The sequence below is a fragment of the Colletotrichum chrysophilum genome (assembly GCF_026319265.1).
Source record: "Colletotrichum chrysophilum strain AFK26 chromosome Unknown scaffold_272, whole genome shotgun sequence".
NCBI classification, from domain to species: Eukaryota; Fungi; Ascomycota; class Sordariomycetes; order Glomerellales; family Glomerellaceae; genus Colletotrichum; species Colletotrichum chrysophilum.
The window spans coordinates 20,848-36,939 of record NW_026517559.1 but is presented as its reverse complement, the minus strand read 5'-3'; the positions used below and the strand labels follow the sequence as shown (position 1 = coordinate 36,939).

General features: G+C 52.6%; 5 protein-coding genes across 5 annotated transcripts; 4 read left to right on the top strand and 1 right to left on the bottom strand.

Annotated features, from left to right (window-relative positions):
• Positions 1–724: 724 nt before the first annotated feature.
• Positions 725–2,695, top strand: COL26b_013961 (uncharacterized protein; the record flags this gene model as incomplete). The annotated part of the gene is made up of 2 exons (XM_053186544.1): positions 725–1,543; positions 2,144–2,695. 2 exons carry the CDS (start codon positions 725–727, stop codon positions 2,693–2,695), a joined length of 1,371 nt encoding a protein of 456 aa, XP_053029516.1.
• A 512-nt stretch (positions 2,696–3,207) lies between these two features.
• Positions 3,208–6,340, bottom strand: COL26b_013960 (uncharacterized protein; the record flags this gene model as incomplete). Its single annotated transcript, XM_053186543.1, has 4 exons — positions 3,208–3,711; positions 3,789–4,822; positions 4,883–5,901; positions 5,973–6,340. 4 exons carry the CDS (start codon positions 6,338–6,340, stop codon positions 3,208–3,210), a joined length of 2,925 nt encoding a protein of 974 aa, XP_053029515.1.
• Positions 6,341–9,244: 2,904 nt separating this feature from the next.
• COL26b_013959 (uncharacterized protein) lies at positions 9,245–10,054 on the top strand (the record flags this gene model as incomplete). Its single annotated transcript, XM_053186542.1, has 2 exons — positions 9,245–9,344; positions 9,417–10,054. 2 exons carry the CDS (start codon positions 9,245–9,247, stop codon positions 10,052–10,054), a joined length of 738 nt encoding a protein of 245 aa, XP_053029514.1.
• Positions 10,055–10,124: 70 nt separating this feature from the next.
• Positions 10,125–11,116, top strand: COL26b_013958 (uncharacterized protein; the record flags this gene model as incomplete). The annotated part of the gene is made up of 4 exons (XM_053186541.1): positions 10,125–10,242; positions 10,308–10,701; positions 10,752–10,846; positions 10,902–11,116. The coding sequence occupies 4 exons, from the start codon at positions 10,125–10,127 to the stop codon at positions 11,114–11,116; spliced, it is 822 nt and encodes a 273-aa protein (XP_053029513.1).
• A 2,685-nt stretch (positions 11,117–13,801) lies between these two features.
• Positions 13,802–14,499, top strand: COL26b_013957 (uncharacterized protein; the record flags this gene model as incomplete). The annotated part of the gene is made up of 2 exons (XM_053186540.1): positions 13,802–14,459; positions 14,492–14,499. The coding sequence occupies 2 exons, from the start codon at positions 13,802–13,804 to the stop codon at positions 14,497–14,499; spliced, it is 666 nt and encodes a 221-aa protein (XP_053029512.1).
• Positions 14,500–16,092: the final 1,593 nt, after the last annotated feature.

The following is a 16,092-nucleotide window of genomic DNA, read 5'->3' as shown; positions in this document are numbered from 1 at the left end:
CTAAGACTGATCAACTTAGCCTCTGAAGACTTGATCTACTACAGCCTACGACCTACGACCTACGACCACGACCCCAGTGTACTGTTTAAACGTCAATCCCCAACTTCTGTTAGCAGACCCTACTGTCGGATAGCTGACCGTGACACTTACTTTATTTTAAAAGGTTTAAAAGCTATTAAACTTAAAAAATTAAATACTTATTTAAGCTTTAATAAATTAGTTATAATATACTTTAAACTAAAGCCCTCTTACTTAATATATAGAACCTTAAGTGCTAGAGATTCTAACATAGCTATAGGATGTGTTAAAGTAGTTTTAGTGGCCGTCTGTGCTGAAAAAAGACTAATTTAGATCTATAGGCTCTGGATTTCCTCCCCTCCTCCACCTCACAAAGCATCCAGCCCTTGACACGAAACTATGCGTCCCAGCCGCAAAACGTCCTCAAAATTCATGTACGTAAAATTCTCGAATCCAGAAACCACTCAGGTCGTTGGGTCATTTTTTCTGACATCCGCAGCTGCCGGCGTTGACGAGCTATTGCGACTTCCCTTTCCTGCAGCGTGGTTCGGGGGTCGCGACAGACACGAGACGACACGAACCCCAAAACCGCGAACCCCTTCCGACGACCGGACGACGAAATTCCTCCTCCAAGTCTGCCATCAGGCCCGAAAACCCCTCGCAAAATCCCCTGCCGCATGGTCACTCTCAGAAGAAGCTGACAACCATGTCGCGACGAACCACCGTCTGGTTCGGCCGGCCCTCTCCGACCTCCCGCCAGCCCAACACTACCTCTTCGTCCTCCCACGTCGAGCTCGCCGTCGTCTTCAAAGACATCGCAACCTACCGCCCCTACACCCCCGGCACCGGCCCGCCGCTGCGCCCGATAACCCTCGTACCCGTGCGCGACAGCACCGCCTACATCCGCGACGAGTTCTTCGTGCCGCCGCCGCTCTCGCAGGACGGTAAGAAGCGCCTGCAGTACGTCGTCGGCTGGAGCGACCTCCCCGCGGCGCGGCTCGTGGTCGACGCGGAGCGCGTCGTGGACTATGTCTCGCCCGCAGCGTACGAGGACTGGTGCGCGGCGCGCGCGGCCGAGCGGGACGAGGAGGAGCGCCGCAGGGAGGAGGAGGAGAACGTGCGTGCCGTGGCGGAGGCGGAGGCGCGCGAGAGGGGCATGTTGGTGCTGAGGAATGGGGTGAAGGATACGCCGCGGAAAGATGTTGTCACGGGCAACAGGAAGCGCAGGACGAAGGCGGAGATGGCTGCTGCGAGGGCCGAGACACCGGTGGAGGGGGATGGGAAGAGGAAGCCTGGCCGGCCGAAGAAAAGTGCGCCGTCGCTTTCGACGCCGTCCAAGGCGCGGCTGGAGGAGTTTCGGGAGCTTGAGACGGAAGTGGAGGGTGGTACGGAGACACCGGATGACGAGGAGGCCATCTTTCGGCAGCTTAATGGAGACGAACCGGTTTCTGCGGCGGATTCTCTGGCAGAGGAGGAATACGATTCGAGGGAGGAGGAAGCTATGCCCATGAGCTTGGAGCCGCCGGTTAAGAAGCGGAGGAGGATATCACCAGGCCCGGCGCTTTCGAGGTTGTTACCAGGGATTGAGACGGACAGCGGCCGAAGCACGCCCTTCGACTCGTCAAGAGGAGCTACGAGCTCACCGGCACTGCCGCCTCTACCTCCCACATCACAAGCAGCTCGACCACCACCACAAACATTCCCTCCTGTACCACAAGCTTCGGCAACATACGAGTCGACGTCTCCATCAAGAATGAAGAAGATCACACCCATCCAACCTCCGATTCCCTCCAAGCGTTCCCTTCTATCAATGAGAGACCCACCATCATCATCCTCACCACACCTCCAGCCAACATGCTCAAAAACCACAACACCAACACCAAAACAATGGCAACCACCACCAAACATCAAGGAGACAGCAATCACACCCCCAATCAACGGCGTCGCCATAAAATCAAACCCGCGCACAAACTCCCTCTCCGGCACCGTCGTCTCAACCCCACGAACAACCGCCTCCGCCCCTCCAGCCCCAACAACAACCATAACCCCACGAACACGCTTCACGCCCGCAGCCCAAAGCGCAACCCCCTGGAGCTTATCCCGACCACCACCACCACCATCGCAGCCCATCAACCCAACCGAACCCGCCGCCACCCCGAAACCAAAACCAAAACTCCTCCCAAAACCCTCCCCCTCAAAATCAACAATCAACGTCCTCGACCCAGACCGCGACGAGCTCTCGAACGTCTACGAAGTCCTGCGCCTCGAAGGCCTGCAAATCCGCCACGTACGCGGCAAGCCCGTCCGCTACTTCGCCGTCCGCTGGAAGGGCAACTGGCCCCCCGACCAGAACCCCACCTGGGAGCCTGAGTCCAACATCCCGCGCTGCATGACGAAAAAGTACCTCCTCAACAACCCCACCCCCGTTAAGGGCAAGCACGGCAACGACACCCTCGACAAATACCTCAGCCCCGGCTGGTCACAGCGCAAGTACTCGTCCGTCTCCGAGGCCTTCGAGGGCGGTGACCCGGAGGTGGCGGCGGCGCAGGAGGTGCAGGATGAAGAGGCGATGGAGGACGAGGAGGAAGAGGAGGTGGAGGGGGAGGGAGAGGGTGATGAGATGTTGGTCGTCACGGATGAGCCTCCGCCGAGAGTGCAGCCTACGCTTTCGTGGTGATTCAAGCCGGAAGCCAATGAAGCGAGAGGGGATGTCCTGGGCCCGTCCTAGAGTTATGAGGGCGGCAGTCACATGCCGGTGTCCCCAAGGGAGTGACAGAACCAAGCATGCAATTCTGCGATGGACCGAAAGCCAAGGTTTTCGGCGCTACGGTAGTCTTATCCGGGCAGATAGGCATATGTATTCTAGTATAAAGCGTCCCAGCGGTCGCTATTCCAAACAATGAAATCATGCAATCATGACTAGGGGCACTGATGCAGGTCACGAAACTTGCCGCTGCACGAAGATTGATGATACTGCTGTTGGTGTTCTCTATCTACTACTGTGTCTGTCTGATGAACCATGCTCCCGCTTTACCACCGTCATGTGGTATATTGCTAGCCCACGACCAGAGATCACCTGAATATTACGCTGCTGTTTGCAGCAAAGCAAGTCCTTCGATGTCCATACTGGACCAAATATTCGCCAAACGGCCTTCCAAATATGAGAACCAGGCCTTCCAACCGAACGCCTTACCAAAAGTGAGCCTGCGCAACTGGTCTCTTTCCAATCGCCTTGCTAGATGTCGCCTTTGTGTCTCTCGCAATCTTGGCAGCAAGCTGGTTGAAGCCTGCCTTCGAGATGCCGCAGACTTGTCCTCCAGTATCGTCATCCATGATCGAGGGAGCAGGAGAGGAGTAGCCTGAGGTGCTTCCACGGGTTTTGCCACGCTTGTGTGGGGGTAGATTCTGCGTGCGTTGTACAAAGTTGTTCATATCGACGTTGGTATCTCCGTCCAAAAGAGAGGGAATGGCCAGCCCCGAGCTGCTGCCAACGTGGTTGACGAAGACGCCCATTGGGACATGCTGAGAAGTGTCGTCAAGGGTCATGTATCCGCGGTTGACTTCCGAGAGAGGGGATTCGGCTGAGTAGAAGGAGGTGGTGGACGATGCCTGCCGCCGGATCTCCCTGGGCGTCGGGGTGTTCAAAGCCTGGTCGGCGTCTCCATCAAGACCTCCGTCGTCGACAACGATGCTCTATCATCGCACTCGTTAGTCTTGCCATCTTCCAACTTCGCAACGTTGTCCTTTTTGCTTTTCAGGTAAAGATTCACCTTGCGCATATCAATGTCGCCAGTAGCGGCATAGAAAAGATCGGCAGTTGTCTGAGTCCATGGGTGGGGGCTGTGCTGATTGTGGTGCAGCCACTCCTTGCGCGACTCCGCAGGAGACTGCACCCAACTACCAAAATATTGGGTTTGGACAGCGCCAGACTCGGGATCTTTCCTGTGCAGCACTCTTCGGCGTTGGTCCTTGTCGAAGGCCATGTAGGGCGTAAAGCTGTCCCAGTCCACTTTGTTTTCCCAGACGATGTTCTTTCTAAGATCTTGCTCATGAAAAGCGTCCGCATCATCTGGGTCAGCCGCTGCCATGACCTGCTCTTGAAGCAGCTCGCTGTCCAGCTTTCTTTGCTCTTCAGTCATGAAGAGACGAGCATTCTTCGGGTCCAAAATTGTCAAGTCAGACGTGGCCTTGATGGGCAGGAACGGAATCTGAAGGCTCTCAACAGGAGCATCGCAGGGGTCAGGTTTGAAGCACACGCCAGTGCCCTCTCGTTCTCCCTCAAAGAACTTAGACCGAAGAATGTACTCGCGAATGTTGATGGCACAACGAATGTCGGAGAAGGAGATCTCGAAGCTTCCGTCATCAGAACAGGCGAAGTGGGTGATTGTGTCGGCGAAGTTGTTCGACATTCCTGCGAACTCCAGAATAGTTTGCAAATGGATGACCGGAAAATCAGTGACAGACAGGCAGCGAGTACAGCCCTCACCTAGACGAGCCTGCAACGCATCGCTCAGGGGGAAGGAGTCGGTGGAGGGCATTGTCAGGCGGGTTCTGACAGATGTGGACTCGACGCAGAATCCGAATTCGCGGCGTCGATTGAAACGGTAGAACTCCATTGCATCCTCGGGATCGGCGAACTCGATGCAAGCAAGATTGTTACGAGCCTCACCTCCGCCCATCGTCACCGTATGAGCCTTCAGAATCTTACCACCTCGGACGTGTTCGAGAATTCGCTGAACGTGGACACCGTCGGGAAGACCTGACATGATGACCCTGCGAGATGCAACATCTGGGATGTCATCCTCTGTCATTAGCTTCTGCCTGTTGCGTTGGCGCACAAACCGAATCCCATAAGTAAACATACCGGGAGTGTGACCGGTGCTTCGAGCTCCCTGGTGATTGCGGATGGCCTGAGCTTTCTGGAACTCAGAGATCCAGAGCTGATCAGAGTCGGGACTCCAATCAAGTCCGCTAATGTCCTTTGGAGGACTTGTGAGGTCGTCGGAGGGGCTTTTGGGCTCGGTGGTGTGCGACTCGGTGGTTGCCTGAGGCGTCAGTGACTCTTCCCGCTGCAACTTGGGGATGGAGGGGGTCATGATAGGCAAGGTCTGGGGGCTTTGTGTATCTGCTGGGTCGTCATCGAGAAGGTCTTTGGAAGTATGATGGGGCTGGGGAGTTGAGGGGGCTCTGACGGAGGAGACGGTGAAGGGGGTTCCGATCTCGCTCTGAGACTCGTTCAGCTGACTTCCAGAGGCGCTCATGTCGGCAGCACCGTCGAAAGAGATCAAAAGCTCCGGATTGACCTCCTTTCCGGATTGATGCTCCTGCTTACCGCCATGTGGAAACAGATCCATAGTGGCGAACTCGGGAATATCCTGAGGATTCTTGGCAAGATGGTCGGCAGCGAAGAGTTGAATCTCCTTGATGCGTTGCGTTTTGTCGAGAACCTGACGTTGCAGGGTGTGAACCATGTTTTCAAGAGGCCTGACGCTCTTCTGGGACCCATCCAACTTCTTCTTGTACTCTTCAAGTTGTGGCTCCATGTCAGCCTTTTCCTCCTGAAGTCGAGCCACCTCCACATGGAGCTCTGCATTCTTCTCATCGACTTCAACAGCCTTCTTCTCGGAACCAAGTCTGCGCTTCAGCTCCTCGGCAAGCTGCTCTCTCAGTTCTCGAAGGCTCTCATCATCCTTGCGTGCCTTGAGCTTCAGCTTCTCGTTGACGGTGTCGAGATCGTCGTTCTCACGCTTCAGAGTCTCGTGACTGTGCTCGAGCTCTTTGACGCGATTGGTGAGGGACTGAATCTGATCATCTCGGAAGTCGAGACTTTGGCGAGCATCGGTGTAAGAGGAGTTGCTGGACGAGGGGGCAACACGCTCTAGCCTAGAAATTTGTTAGCCTTGACATTCGGACCAAATGGATTGGATCGCAGATGCTGATTGCGGGTCACCTACTCCAGAGGCACGAAAGGCTGGGCACTCGGGTCAGGAGTCTTGGTCGCCTGAGGATAGTTGTCCAGGGACGAATTCTGCTTGTCTCCCGGGACGGGCGCATCAGGCTGAGGAGGCACCGGTTGGTTGGCCTTGGAGGGGCTGTTGTCCGCAGTGCCGGATGGGCTGGTAGCGAAGTCTCCATCGGAAAGATCAATAAGGTCAGCCGGACCCAATTTCGAGGAAGGCGCAGTTGTATGGTGATTGGCAAAGTCGTCGCCAGCCTCACTGGCGTCGTCGTCGTTGAAGCCGTCGTCAGTTGAGGCGTAAACGACATGATCGTCGCCGCTCTCGGCTAGGGTCAGGCTCATTTGGAAAGAGCTGCCCGCCATGATGTAGGGTGACTTGCGGGGTCAATAAAGTTGAATGTCGTGTTGTGGGTGCGAATTGCGAGTCGAAATGATGTGAGGTTGCTTCTGGAAAAACTGCCGAGAAACCAAAGTTAGTTTACGAATATCGTAAATTTGAGGACGAGAGTGGGAAGCAAAACTGCTGATGGCTATGGACAAGGCTTGCCTTCTGTGTAATGCGACAAATGGAGTGGAGAGTGTCCGAGTCCCAACCACGGTATTTACCAAGCCCGAGACCGTCGAGTTGACGATTGTGATGGACGAAGGTCAAGTGGCGTGGTGGTTTGAGGTAGAAACGAGAGAGGGCATTTGGCGCGGAGGAGACCTAGGGAAAAGAAAGAAAGGTGTTGCCAGACTGCCACAGGTAGGCGCGTGAGATGGCTCCTTCTCAGCGGCAGTTAGGGAGCGCACCACGCTGCAAGGAAGGGACGTTTCAGGGCAGGAGAGTCCGCAAAACAGGTGAGGTAGATGTAGGCGGGGGTTATTGACTTTCTCTGATGGGAAGATGGACAGATGGGCAACGGCCACCAAAGCAAATCGCGTCGAGCGGTGTGAGGTAAAAAATGGAAAGACCTACCTTCGATATGATCACCTCGGGGAGGCAATTCAAGTGCGATCCGACTGAGCTCTTTCTGAAGCTGAAAAATGATGCTTTGGTGTTTTTAGTAGATTGCCCCTTGTGACGTTGTTTGGCGAAGCCTGCGCGCGCTGAAAAGACAGGTCCAAGTCGGAGAAGAGACGGAAAGCTGGGCCGAATGGCAGGAAGAGCCGACGTCGACTCGGGGCGCTTGATGATACTCTCGACTGCTTGTAGGTTGCGTACCGGAAAGGCTGTCGATGTTTTGGTAACGAAGGGCGGTCGCGGTATGAATATTGCTGCGGCAGGTTGAAAGAGAGGAAGGCTGCCGGTCAGGATGAGGGAGACTTGGATGATCTATCTCGACATTTGGTGACCAAAGTGAGGTAGAGAGCAGTAGCTATCCGAAGTCAGCTTGAAGTCACCCTTCGGTGGAGGAAGGGAAGAAGTTGAGGGGGAGAGAGATTGGAGGGTCCCCAAGGAAGGTTTGAGGTGTTGAGTAGGAAGAAGAAGCAGAAGAAGAGAAGGAGAGATCTCTGCCCTCCATTTCAGCTGAAGAAGACCTCGAAAAGACTTCCCCGACTGAGAAATCAAGATCATGGTGAAAGTGAAATGAAATCTCTGAATGAAGCAGGAGCTTGCCTCAGATCAAGTTTGGAAAGGTGAGAGATATCTGTCGAGGCTTGGGGCAGGTGAATCTTGGAAACTCGACAGTATCCAACTGCTAAACTCAAAGTGATATCACGCACGTTCAGGGCCAATGGCCTTTGGGCTTCAGATGGGAATCCCAATGTCCTGGCTCGACTGGCATGAGGGAAGATTCCCACACAGCTGGGATGTCAGTCACTCGGTGGACATGGAGCATGGAGGAAGATCATATGCTATCGAGGGATGGTGAACTCTTGACTTGTGATAGTGAAGAACAGCTTGAAACCCTGGGCTGCGTGAGATCCAGACGGAAAATACCATCTCATTGACAACTTTGCATCTTTTGAGGTATTGAGCAAGTCTGGGTGATCAACCTGGGTGTGAAGCAGTCTGGCAGTACTTGCATGAAGGATCCTTACATGTCCAAATATGCAAGTGTTGCTCATGAAAGACATTCAACTGCAGCTGCATGCATACTCAGAGTCTCAGCATCCAGGCAGAGATGATTGGCCTGTCTTGGGGAAACTTCTCTCTGCCCCTTTTATGACTTCCCTTTGAGACATGCGCCTAATCGGCCCATCCCGGATGACTGTATCTTCCACTTTGCATGTCAAAGGAGGGACGAAAAAATCTCTGCCCATCCAAAAGTGGACTGCATCAGTCAATCTTATGCTGTCTCACGCTCTCTGCCCATCCAAAAGTGGACTGCATCAGTCAATCTTATGCTGTCTCACGCTCCGCTACTTTGGGGACAAGGGTGAGTACCACCGCACTCTGGAACCTTGTCTCAGGAATCGCCACGATGCTGCCGTCTTTCGAAAAGGGCTTGGCACTCAGCAAACTCTCATAAGTGTCCTCTTCCGTTACTATGAATTGAGTTCGAATGCCGCCAATGAGGATAACCATATCGCGTAGTCAAATCCTCATCTTCCAACCCCTTCCTAGGGGAGTAGTGTGGTGGTTCCTGGGTACGAGGTCGTCCGCCTTCGAACGTCAGTCAAGTGAAATTCCGATTCTAAAAGCAGGCAGACGACAAAATTGTACGGTTTTTTTTGCAGCTTTCATGCATATCTAGTAATCTTCAGCAGGGGAACTCTTCATCTGTGTGGACTATGATGTGGGAGCCGAACTGCTCGTCTCGAGGGACAGACACCTGACTTGCTTAGACGAACGCTATGCTTTCAATGGTAACATCGGTTGCGAGTCCCCACCTCCCCCACGATTTGCATTGGTCGGATTGTTTCGGATCCATGTGTTTCCCCTGACAGAGCGAGCGCCATCAGGACGAGCCATTACCAGGCATCACTTAGAAGACAGAAGAGGATTGGCAGGCATCATCAAAGTAATTGAGAATGGCATGTTCCCAACCCCAGAATGAAGCCACCTTCATACCCCGTGGGGTTTCCCCGCGTCGGGATAACTCGTACGAACGGTCAAGTCTTCGGTCCATAGGTGACGTAGTCAACACATCTGTGTCTGGCAGGGCAGTTTGTTCAACATCAAAGTGAGGAAGCGAGGTGGGATGCCGGCATTTCGAACCAAGTATATAATGTCTGATCTCAACTAAACATTCTCGTTCAGCTGTGCACAGATTAACATTTTCCTATGTTCATCCACTGCCTTCAACCTTATTCCTCCCCTGAATCTCGAACGGCGCAAAGATGGATCAACGACACAAATGGATAGTCACCGCGAGATTCGAGAAGCGCGCCCTTCTCATCGCAGTCAACTGTCTCGCGGGAATGTCAATCTTCTTCTTCGGTACGTACTTCATCTAACTTGCAGCATCACGAGAATACGTCAGTGGCCAAGGACTGACATGCGGCTGCACAGGTTATGACCAAGGAATGATGGGTGGCGTTAACAACGCAAAGCACTACATCGACCTCATGCGATTCGGCTACGTCGACGATGACGGTGTACCCGTGGTCACCGATACTCTTCTCCAAGGCGGCATCATGTCAGTCTTCTACCTCGGCACCCTCGTCGGCTGCATGGTAGGAGGCTCCATCGGTGACCGCTTCGGAAGAATCAAGACCATCGCCATCGGTGCGCTGTGGGGCATCTTTGGAGCTTCCCTTCAGTGCTCGTCCATGAACGCGAACTGGATGATCGGCTCCCGGCTCGTCAACGGAATTGGCACTGGCATTCTAAACGGCATCGTCCCGGTGTGGGCATCCGAGCTGGCGGACTACACCTCCAGAGGCTCCTTCATCGCCATGGAGTTCACCCTCAACATCTTTGGTGTGGTGGTTGCGTATTGGCTGGGATACGGTGTCAGCTTCATCGACAACGGAGAGTCTGCCTTTCGATGGCGGTTCCACATCGCATTCCAGATCATTCCATTGCTGTTTCTGCTCTTTGGCTGCTTCCTCTTTCCCGAGTCTCCTCGTTGGCTCTGCAAGGTTGACAGACACGACGAGGCTTTGTACATCTTGCAAAGACTTCGGTACTGGCAATGGGATCGCTGAAGCCGAGTTGTCTGACATTCAAGACGTTCTTCGAATTGAGGATTCATCCGAAGGAACCGGCTATCACCACATGCTTTTCGGTCTCAAGTCAGGCAAGCTCCACACCGGGAGAAGAGTGCAGCTGGTCATTTGGCTTCAGATCATTCAGTGCTGGACTGGTACTGCGGGAATCACCATGTACGGCCCGAGTAAGCAATTCCCCTACCACCCATGACACCAGCTGCATCAATTTACTGACGATCCTTGACAACAGCCATCTTCCACATCGCCGGGTTCGGACCGCAGAAAGCCCTCTGGGTTTCCGGCCTGAATAACATCTTCTACATGTTCGCCACACTCATTTGCGTCTTCACCATCGACAAAATCGGTCGTCGCTGGACACTATACTGGGGTTCGACTGCGCAGGCAGTATCCATGTTCCTCGTGGGTGGTCTTTCTCGAGGAGGCCTCAATGCCAGAGCCAGCGGAAACTTGGATGCTGCGAGCAGCTGGGGAGCAGCAGCAGCGTCAATGGTCTTCCTCTACACAAGTATTTTCGGTGCGACATGGCTAACAGTGCCATGGCTGTACCCAAGTGAGATATTCCCGCTGCAGGTTCGCGCAAAGGGCAACGCCTGGGGTGTTGTTGGCTGGAGCATCGGAAATGGGTACGCTCTCCCACTTCTTTTTCTTTACTTCTGCTAATGATCATCCCCAGAACCCTCACATTGGTCCTTCCATACATCGTCGGTGCGATCAACGAGAACGCTATGTACATCTTTGCCTCTGTCAACGTGATCAGCATTCCAATCGGTGAGAATCCTGCCCGAGATGGATGCCTCTAATTTGTACTAACGCATCACCGCAGTCTGGGCCCTGTACCCTGAGTCGAACCAGCGAACACTTGAGGAGATGGACTTCCTATTTGCAGCGGATACACCTTGGACTTGGGATGCGGAGAAGAAATTCAAGGAACTCAAGGAGGAACACAGAGTGGCGAGTGCTGTACGTGCGGCAGCGGATGGCGATATTGAGTCCAAGTTGGATGACTCCTGCGCTCATGTGGAGAAGCGGTCTGGATAGCGGTTGTACGAGCTTCCTCAAAGTCGCTAATCTTCGGACCATGATTGAGAGAGTAGTGGGTTTCATCACAAGCTTCCTGATGAATCCATTGATTCGAAGGCTCAAGAAAATGCCCCTGATTGTTCTACCAATTTCCCGGACATTTTGCATGACAAACCCCTCTTATTGTTATTGTGTATAGCGTGGGAATGTGATATGGAGAGAGACTCTGACGCTGGGCGACTCGCGAAGCGTGAGCACGTCAAGGGCGTACGACAGTCGGCCGGCGACGTCAACATCGCGCGCAAGATAGTCACAATCATGGCAAGTGAACTCACTTCAATGAGTAAGGATTATACCAAGGTCGATCCTGCTAAAAAGATATTTAAAATACGTCGCTGCATACCCTGGACGGCAGGCGTCGCAACTGAGAAACAGTTTTCCCTCGACACGAGGGTGCGGGGTTGGCCCGTCTGGGGGGCAATAGTAGGATCGGCACGACGAATAATCGTACACTCTAAGTTGCGGAGCATTTAGTCTTCGATGTTATCTGCTTGCATCAGTTGAATGTTTAGAAGGATAAAGCTCTCGAACGAAAGCTATGTGCTGTCGAAAGCTTCGTTAGTTCTGTTCGCACTCTCGCGCGTTCAATTGCAGAGAAGCAGTCCACCTTGTCGCATGTCCAATGAGCCGGCGAATTTGCGGCATTCGAAGATTACAATAACTCTTTCAAGGTCACAGAATTTATCCGAGTTGATATCGAATCAACAGTCCGGCGTCCGTATGGTCGGTACAAGTTTAGGCCACATGCCATTGATGATTGAGGCAGTAAGCGTCACACGCTTCGAGCGACCGCGCTCAGCTTTGTGTTTTTCAATTATCACACCTTAGGCCTGGAATCAAACCTCCTCAATTACAAGGATCCAGGTGGCTCGAGTAATGGTCTTTTAGAGACACCGCTTATTTTGGCCCAACGGAAGATCTCGATACGCTGCCATATTGATGATGCCGCCGATCCGGTAGACCACGCCCGTCACAACATTCATTTCCTCCAATAGGATCATATAACACAGGCGGTGGTCTCGTTGCTGTGCCTGGGTAATGCCAGACTATGGGGACTGATTAGTGAACCCAGCAGGTTCTGAGTCGCAGACCGGTCTGGAAATCCCGTGGATGCCTCGGAGGGCGTGGAACCCAGAGTGAACGGACAGTGCCAAGACTCGCTGACTAGCAAGCAATTCCCGCTGGAGATGAGATTCTGGCGGGACCGCTCAGTGAAGGAGAGCGTTTCTTAGCTACAGCTGTAGCTCCTGTAATGAATCAGACTCACAAGTTGCAACAAGCTTAAATCACATCACTGACTTTATGTGCCAATCCCACTTTTTAGAATCCCAACTATTGCACGGGGAATCTCGAATATAGTGCCAAGTCGTTGACAGCCCCAAATCGTAAGCCACAGACGAGTCTCGCGGAATGCGACTGACACGTTCAAATGGGGCCACTGATATTTCTCGACTTTATTTAACCAAAAAGAAGGACTGCGTCCCGGATGGTGAACTTTCTCTCCGCCTTCGCTCTTTCGTCATCTGACTAATTCTAGATCATTTACTTCACATTCACTGTATATAACCCCATAGACAAGCCCATCATGAAGTTCTTCAGCGTCATTTACACCCTTTCGCTCTTGGCTCCCACTGTCTACGGAGCCTGGTGCACATCCTATGGCATTTCAACACGATTGGGATGCGTAAGTGAATCATACACGCAGTTCGCTGCTTTTGCTAACAAATCACCAGGAGAGCGGAAGGAACCAATTCTGTGTCAGTCCTGCTTAATCTCGACAGATTGACTACGCGGACATGGGGAGCTCCTATGAAGATAGTGCGATGTGCCAGGCGCCCCTGTAAGCGACTACAACATTTACCGTGGTGACTGTACTCGTCCCGCCGGAAACGAGCGCAACTGTGGCGACGGCGGTGTAAGTGACATTGCCTCCAACCTTTGAACAATCTTGCTGACTTTGCTAGTACGTTTCCTGCGTAAGATTCCTGTTTACGTCGAATTCTGATTTTCTTGTCATACTAATGAATCCAGTGTCGCTGAGTGGCTCCGACGAAAGCACAGCAGTGGAGTGAAGCTATTCGTGGAGCTCAAGAGCCTTGTTGTCCACGCCATCTGTATTTCGATCCGGTGCGACTGAATCACATTCGATGTCAAAGGCCGCATACAATGTCATCTTACTTACCTTTCGTATGGTTTGCCAACAGGGATGAGGTGTGTGGCTGGAGATCGCGGCCAAGGCAAAATCAGGCTGTGTAACTGACTGCCTACCTTTTACCCTGGAAAACAAATCGGAGCACAACCCAGGCTACACCTATCTTGATCAATCAGAAGTGCATATGATACGCCTGCGATATCCAAAGTGTTCCACGTGTTGTGACCGCAACCAATGATTCTACCGCTGCGGTTGCTGCGCCGCAGCTCATCGCGACGACAAGTGCCCCCCTCCGCTTGCGCTCCACGCCTGTCGGCAGTCCCCGCGGCACCACCTTGCTTTCCAATTTTCTCCTCACCAGAAAACTTCTCATATCCCTCACCAGGCTAGTCCTTCGTTTTCCCGTTCATGGTGGCCGATTAGGGGGGCATCCCCATCAACATCGACTCCCATCCGCATCTTACGTCGGCTCGTGCCGATTCGCTCTCACCATGTCGGGCGTCGAAGCCATCAGCATGGCCTGCAACGTCATGACGGTCATCAGCTTCAGCTTGGAGACCATCAAGCTTTATCGCAGCATACACGAGGCCGGCAGCTCAGATCCTGAGCTCGCTAAGAAAGCTGAGCACATTCGAGAAACATCCGACGAAGTGGAACGGCTGCTACTCGAGCAACAGCAGCTTGATCCAGCACAGCGAGTGATGACTTCGGAGGCAGAAAGACGGCTTCGGGACATCGCTGCCGAGTGTCTCCAGTATTCCAAGGACATCGAAGAGGAGATCGCTTCAGCTTCTCCCAAGAAGTCCGGCATTCCCCGGGCGTTGAGATCTACAGTGAAAACCATTTGGCGAAAGCCCCATCTTGATCAGCTCAAATGCCAACTTCAAGCATCGCAAAGCACAATGGATACCGATGTCAATGTCCAAATTCTCGAACAATGCATTACCTCTGGCAGTCTGAGTCGCAAAATTTACGACATGCTTGATTCGAAAGAGCATAGCTTCATCGAGAAGTATAAAAAGCGGTCGAAAGTCATTGAGGACCTCATCAAACAGCTTCCGGGTCACATCAACGAAGAACACGTCAAGACTCGCGGCCATAACATGACAGAACACATCACTACCCGCGAGACCTTAACGACTACGATCGGTGTGATGGAAACTAACAATCGTCATGAGCAGGCCTGTGAAAGATTGCTCAAGAGCTTGAATTATCCTCGGATGAACGAGAGAAAGAACGCTATACCGGAAAAGCACGACGGTACATTCGAATGGGTATTCGAAGGACTGAGGCCTAGTAAATACTCAACTTCTGTCTCCAAGCCCGACAATCATAGCGTCTTTGGGACCGACAGCGATGCGGATTGGAGGGATTCCGAATACTGGAACAGGCGCAACAGACGCGAGAAAGTCGCAGAAGCCAAGCGGAACCAAGCAAAGGCTGATCTGCTTGGATGGCTCCAAGGAGATAAATCTGGCACGTTCTGGATCAGCGGAAAACCCGGATCTGGGAAAAGTACATTTGTCAAGTTCATCACATCTGACGAGCGGACAATGACCTCTCTGAGTAAATGGCGTCCACGGCCGGCGATAATCACGCACTTTTTCTGGAAACCTGGAACACAGCTTCAACAGTGCTTTCATGGTCTACTATGCTCCTTGCTCCATCAAGTTCTGAGCATAGATGTGGACGTTTGTGCTCAGCTTCTGCGCAAAACGCCTGGCTTGAGGCGTAAGAACGACGAGACTGACTGGGATTTGGAGGAATTGAAAAGACATCTCCTCATGACGCTTCGCTCCAGTAACCGTTCTTACCTCATTCTCCTGGATGGACTGGATGAGATGGCCAAACCACACCGAGGACTGAGAGAGCTTTTCGACTTCCTGGACACGTTAATGAAGGAAAGAAGGGTTAAACTCTGCCTTTCGAGTCGTCCCGAAAGAATCTTCTTGGATAGGTTCTATTCCTATCTACACCTGCGGATGCACGACGTGAACTACGAAGATATCTGTAATTTTACCATGGAATTCCTCGAAGAACTAGGCCTCGAGCCTCATGATCAAATGCGGAGTTCAATCGCATATAAAATTTTGGACAAGGCCGATGGCGTCTTCATTTGGGTCCATCTAGCACTTCAAAACGTCAGAAATGGAGTTCAAGAGCTTGACGAAGGGTGGGACGAGATATCTCAACGTATCCTTGACCTGCCACCGGATCTCACTAGGCTTTACAAAGACATGTGGTTGAGGTTAGATCAAAGGAAGGAACGCTACGTCGAAATGGCAGCTCTATACTTCGACATTACCCGTTGGGCGGATCACGAATTGACTATTGCCTGTCTTGCCGTGGCTTCGGACGACACCATCCTGGAGAACTTCACGGAACGAGATCAGCTGCCTTCGCCAATGGATCTAGTACGGAGATGCAACCACATGCATAGGACTCTTTTCCCGATTTGTGCTGGAATATTGGAGACCCAAACCTCTTTCTCAGATTTGTTTCCGCACCAAAGCAAATTGGGCAATCGCGACGATCGGGACAACTTGAGCCTCCTTCAAGAAAACGACGTCAGCTATCTGTATCTTGCAATGGAAAAATGGGACTCCGAGGCGGCATATGTCAGGTTTACACACAGAACTGCGATCGATTTCCTCGACGGCGCCGAAGGACAACGGCTGTTCGGTAAATATGCGACAAGTTATGAAACCATTCACTCAAGAATCATCAACGCCGCTACAATCCTTGTATGCACGCCCAATCACCGTGAACATCGGTTCCGCGG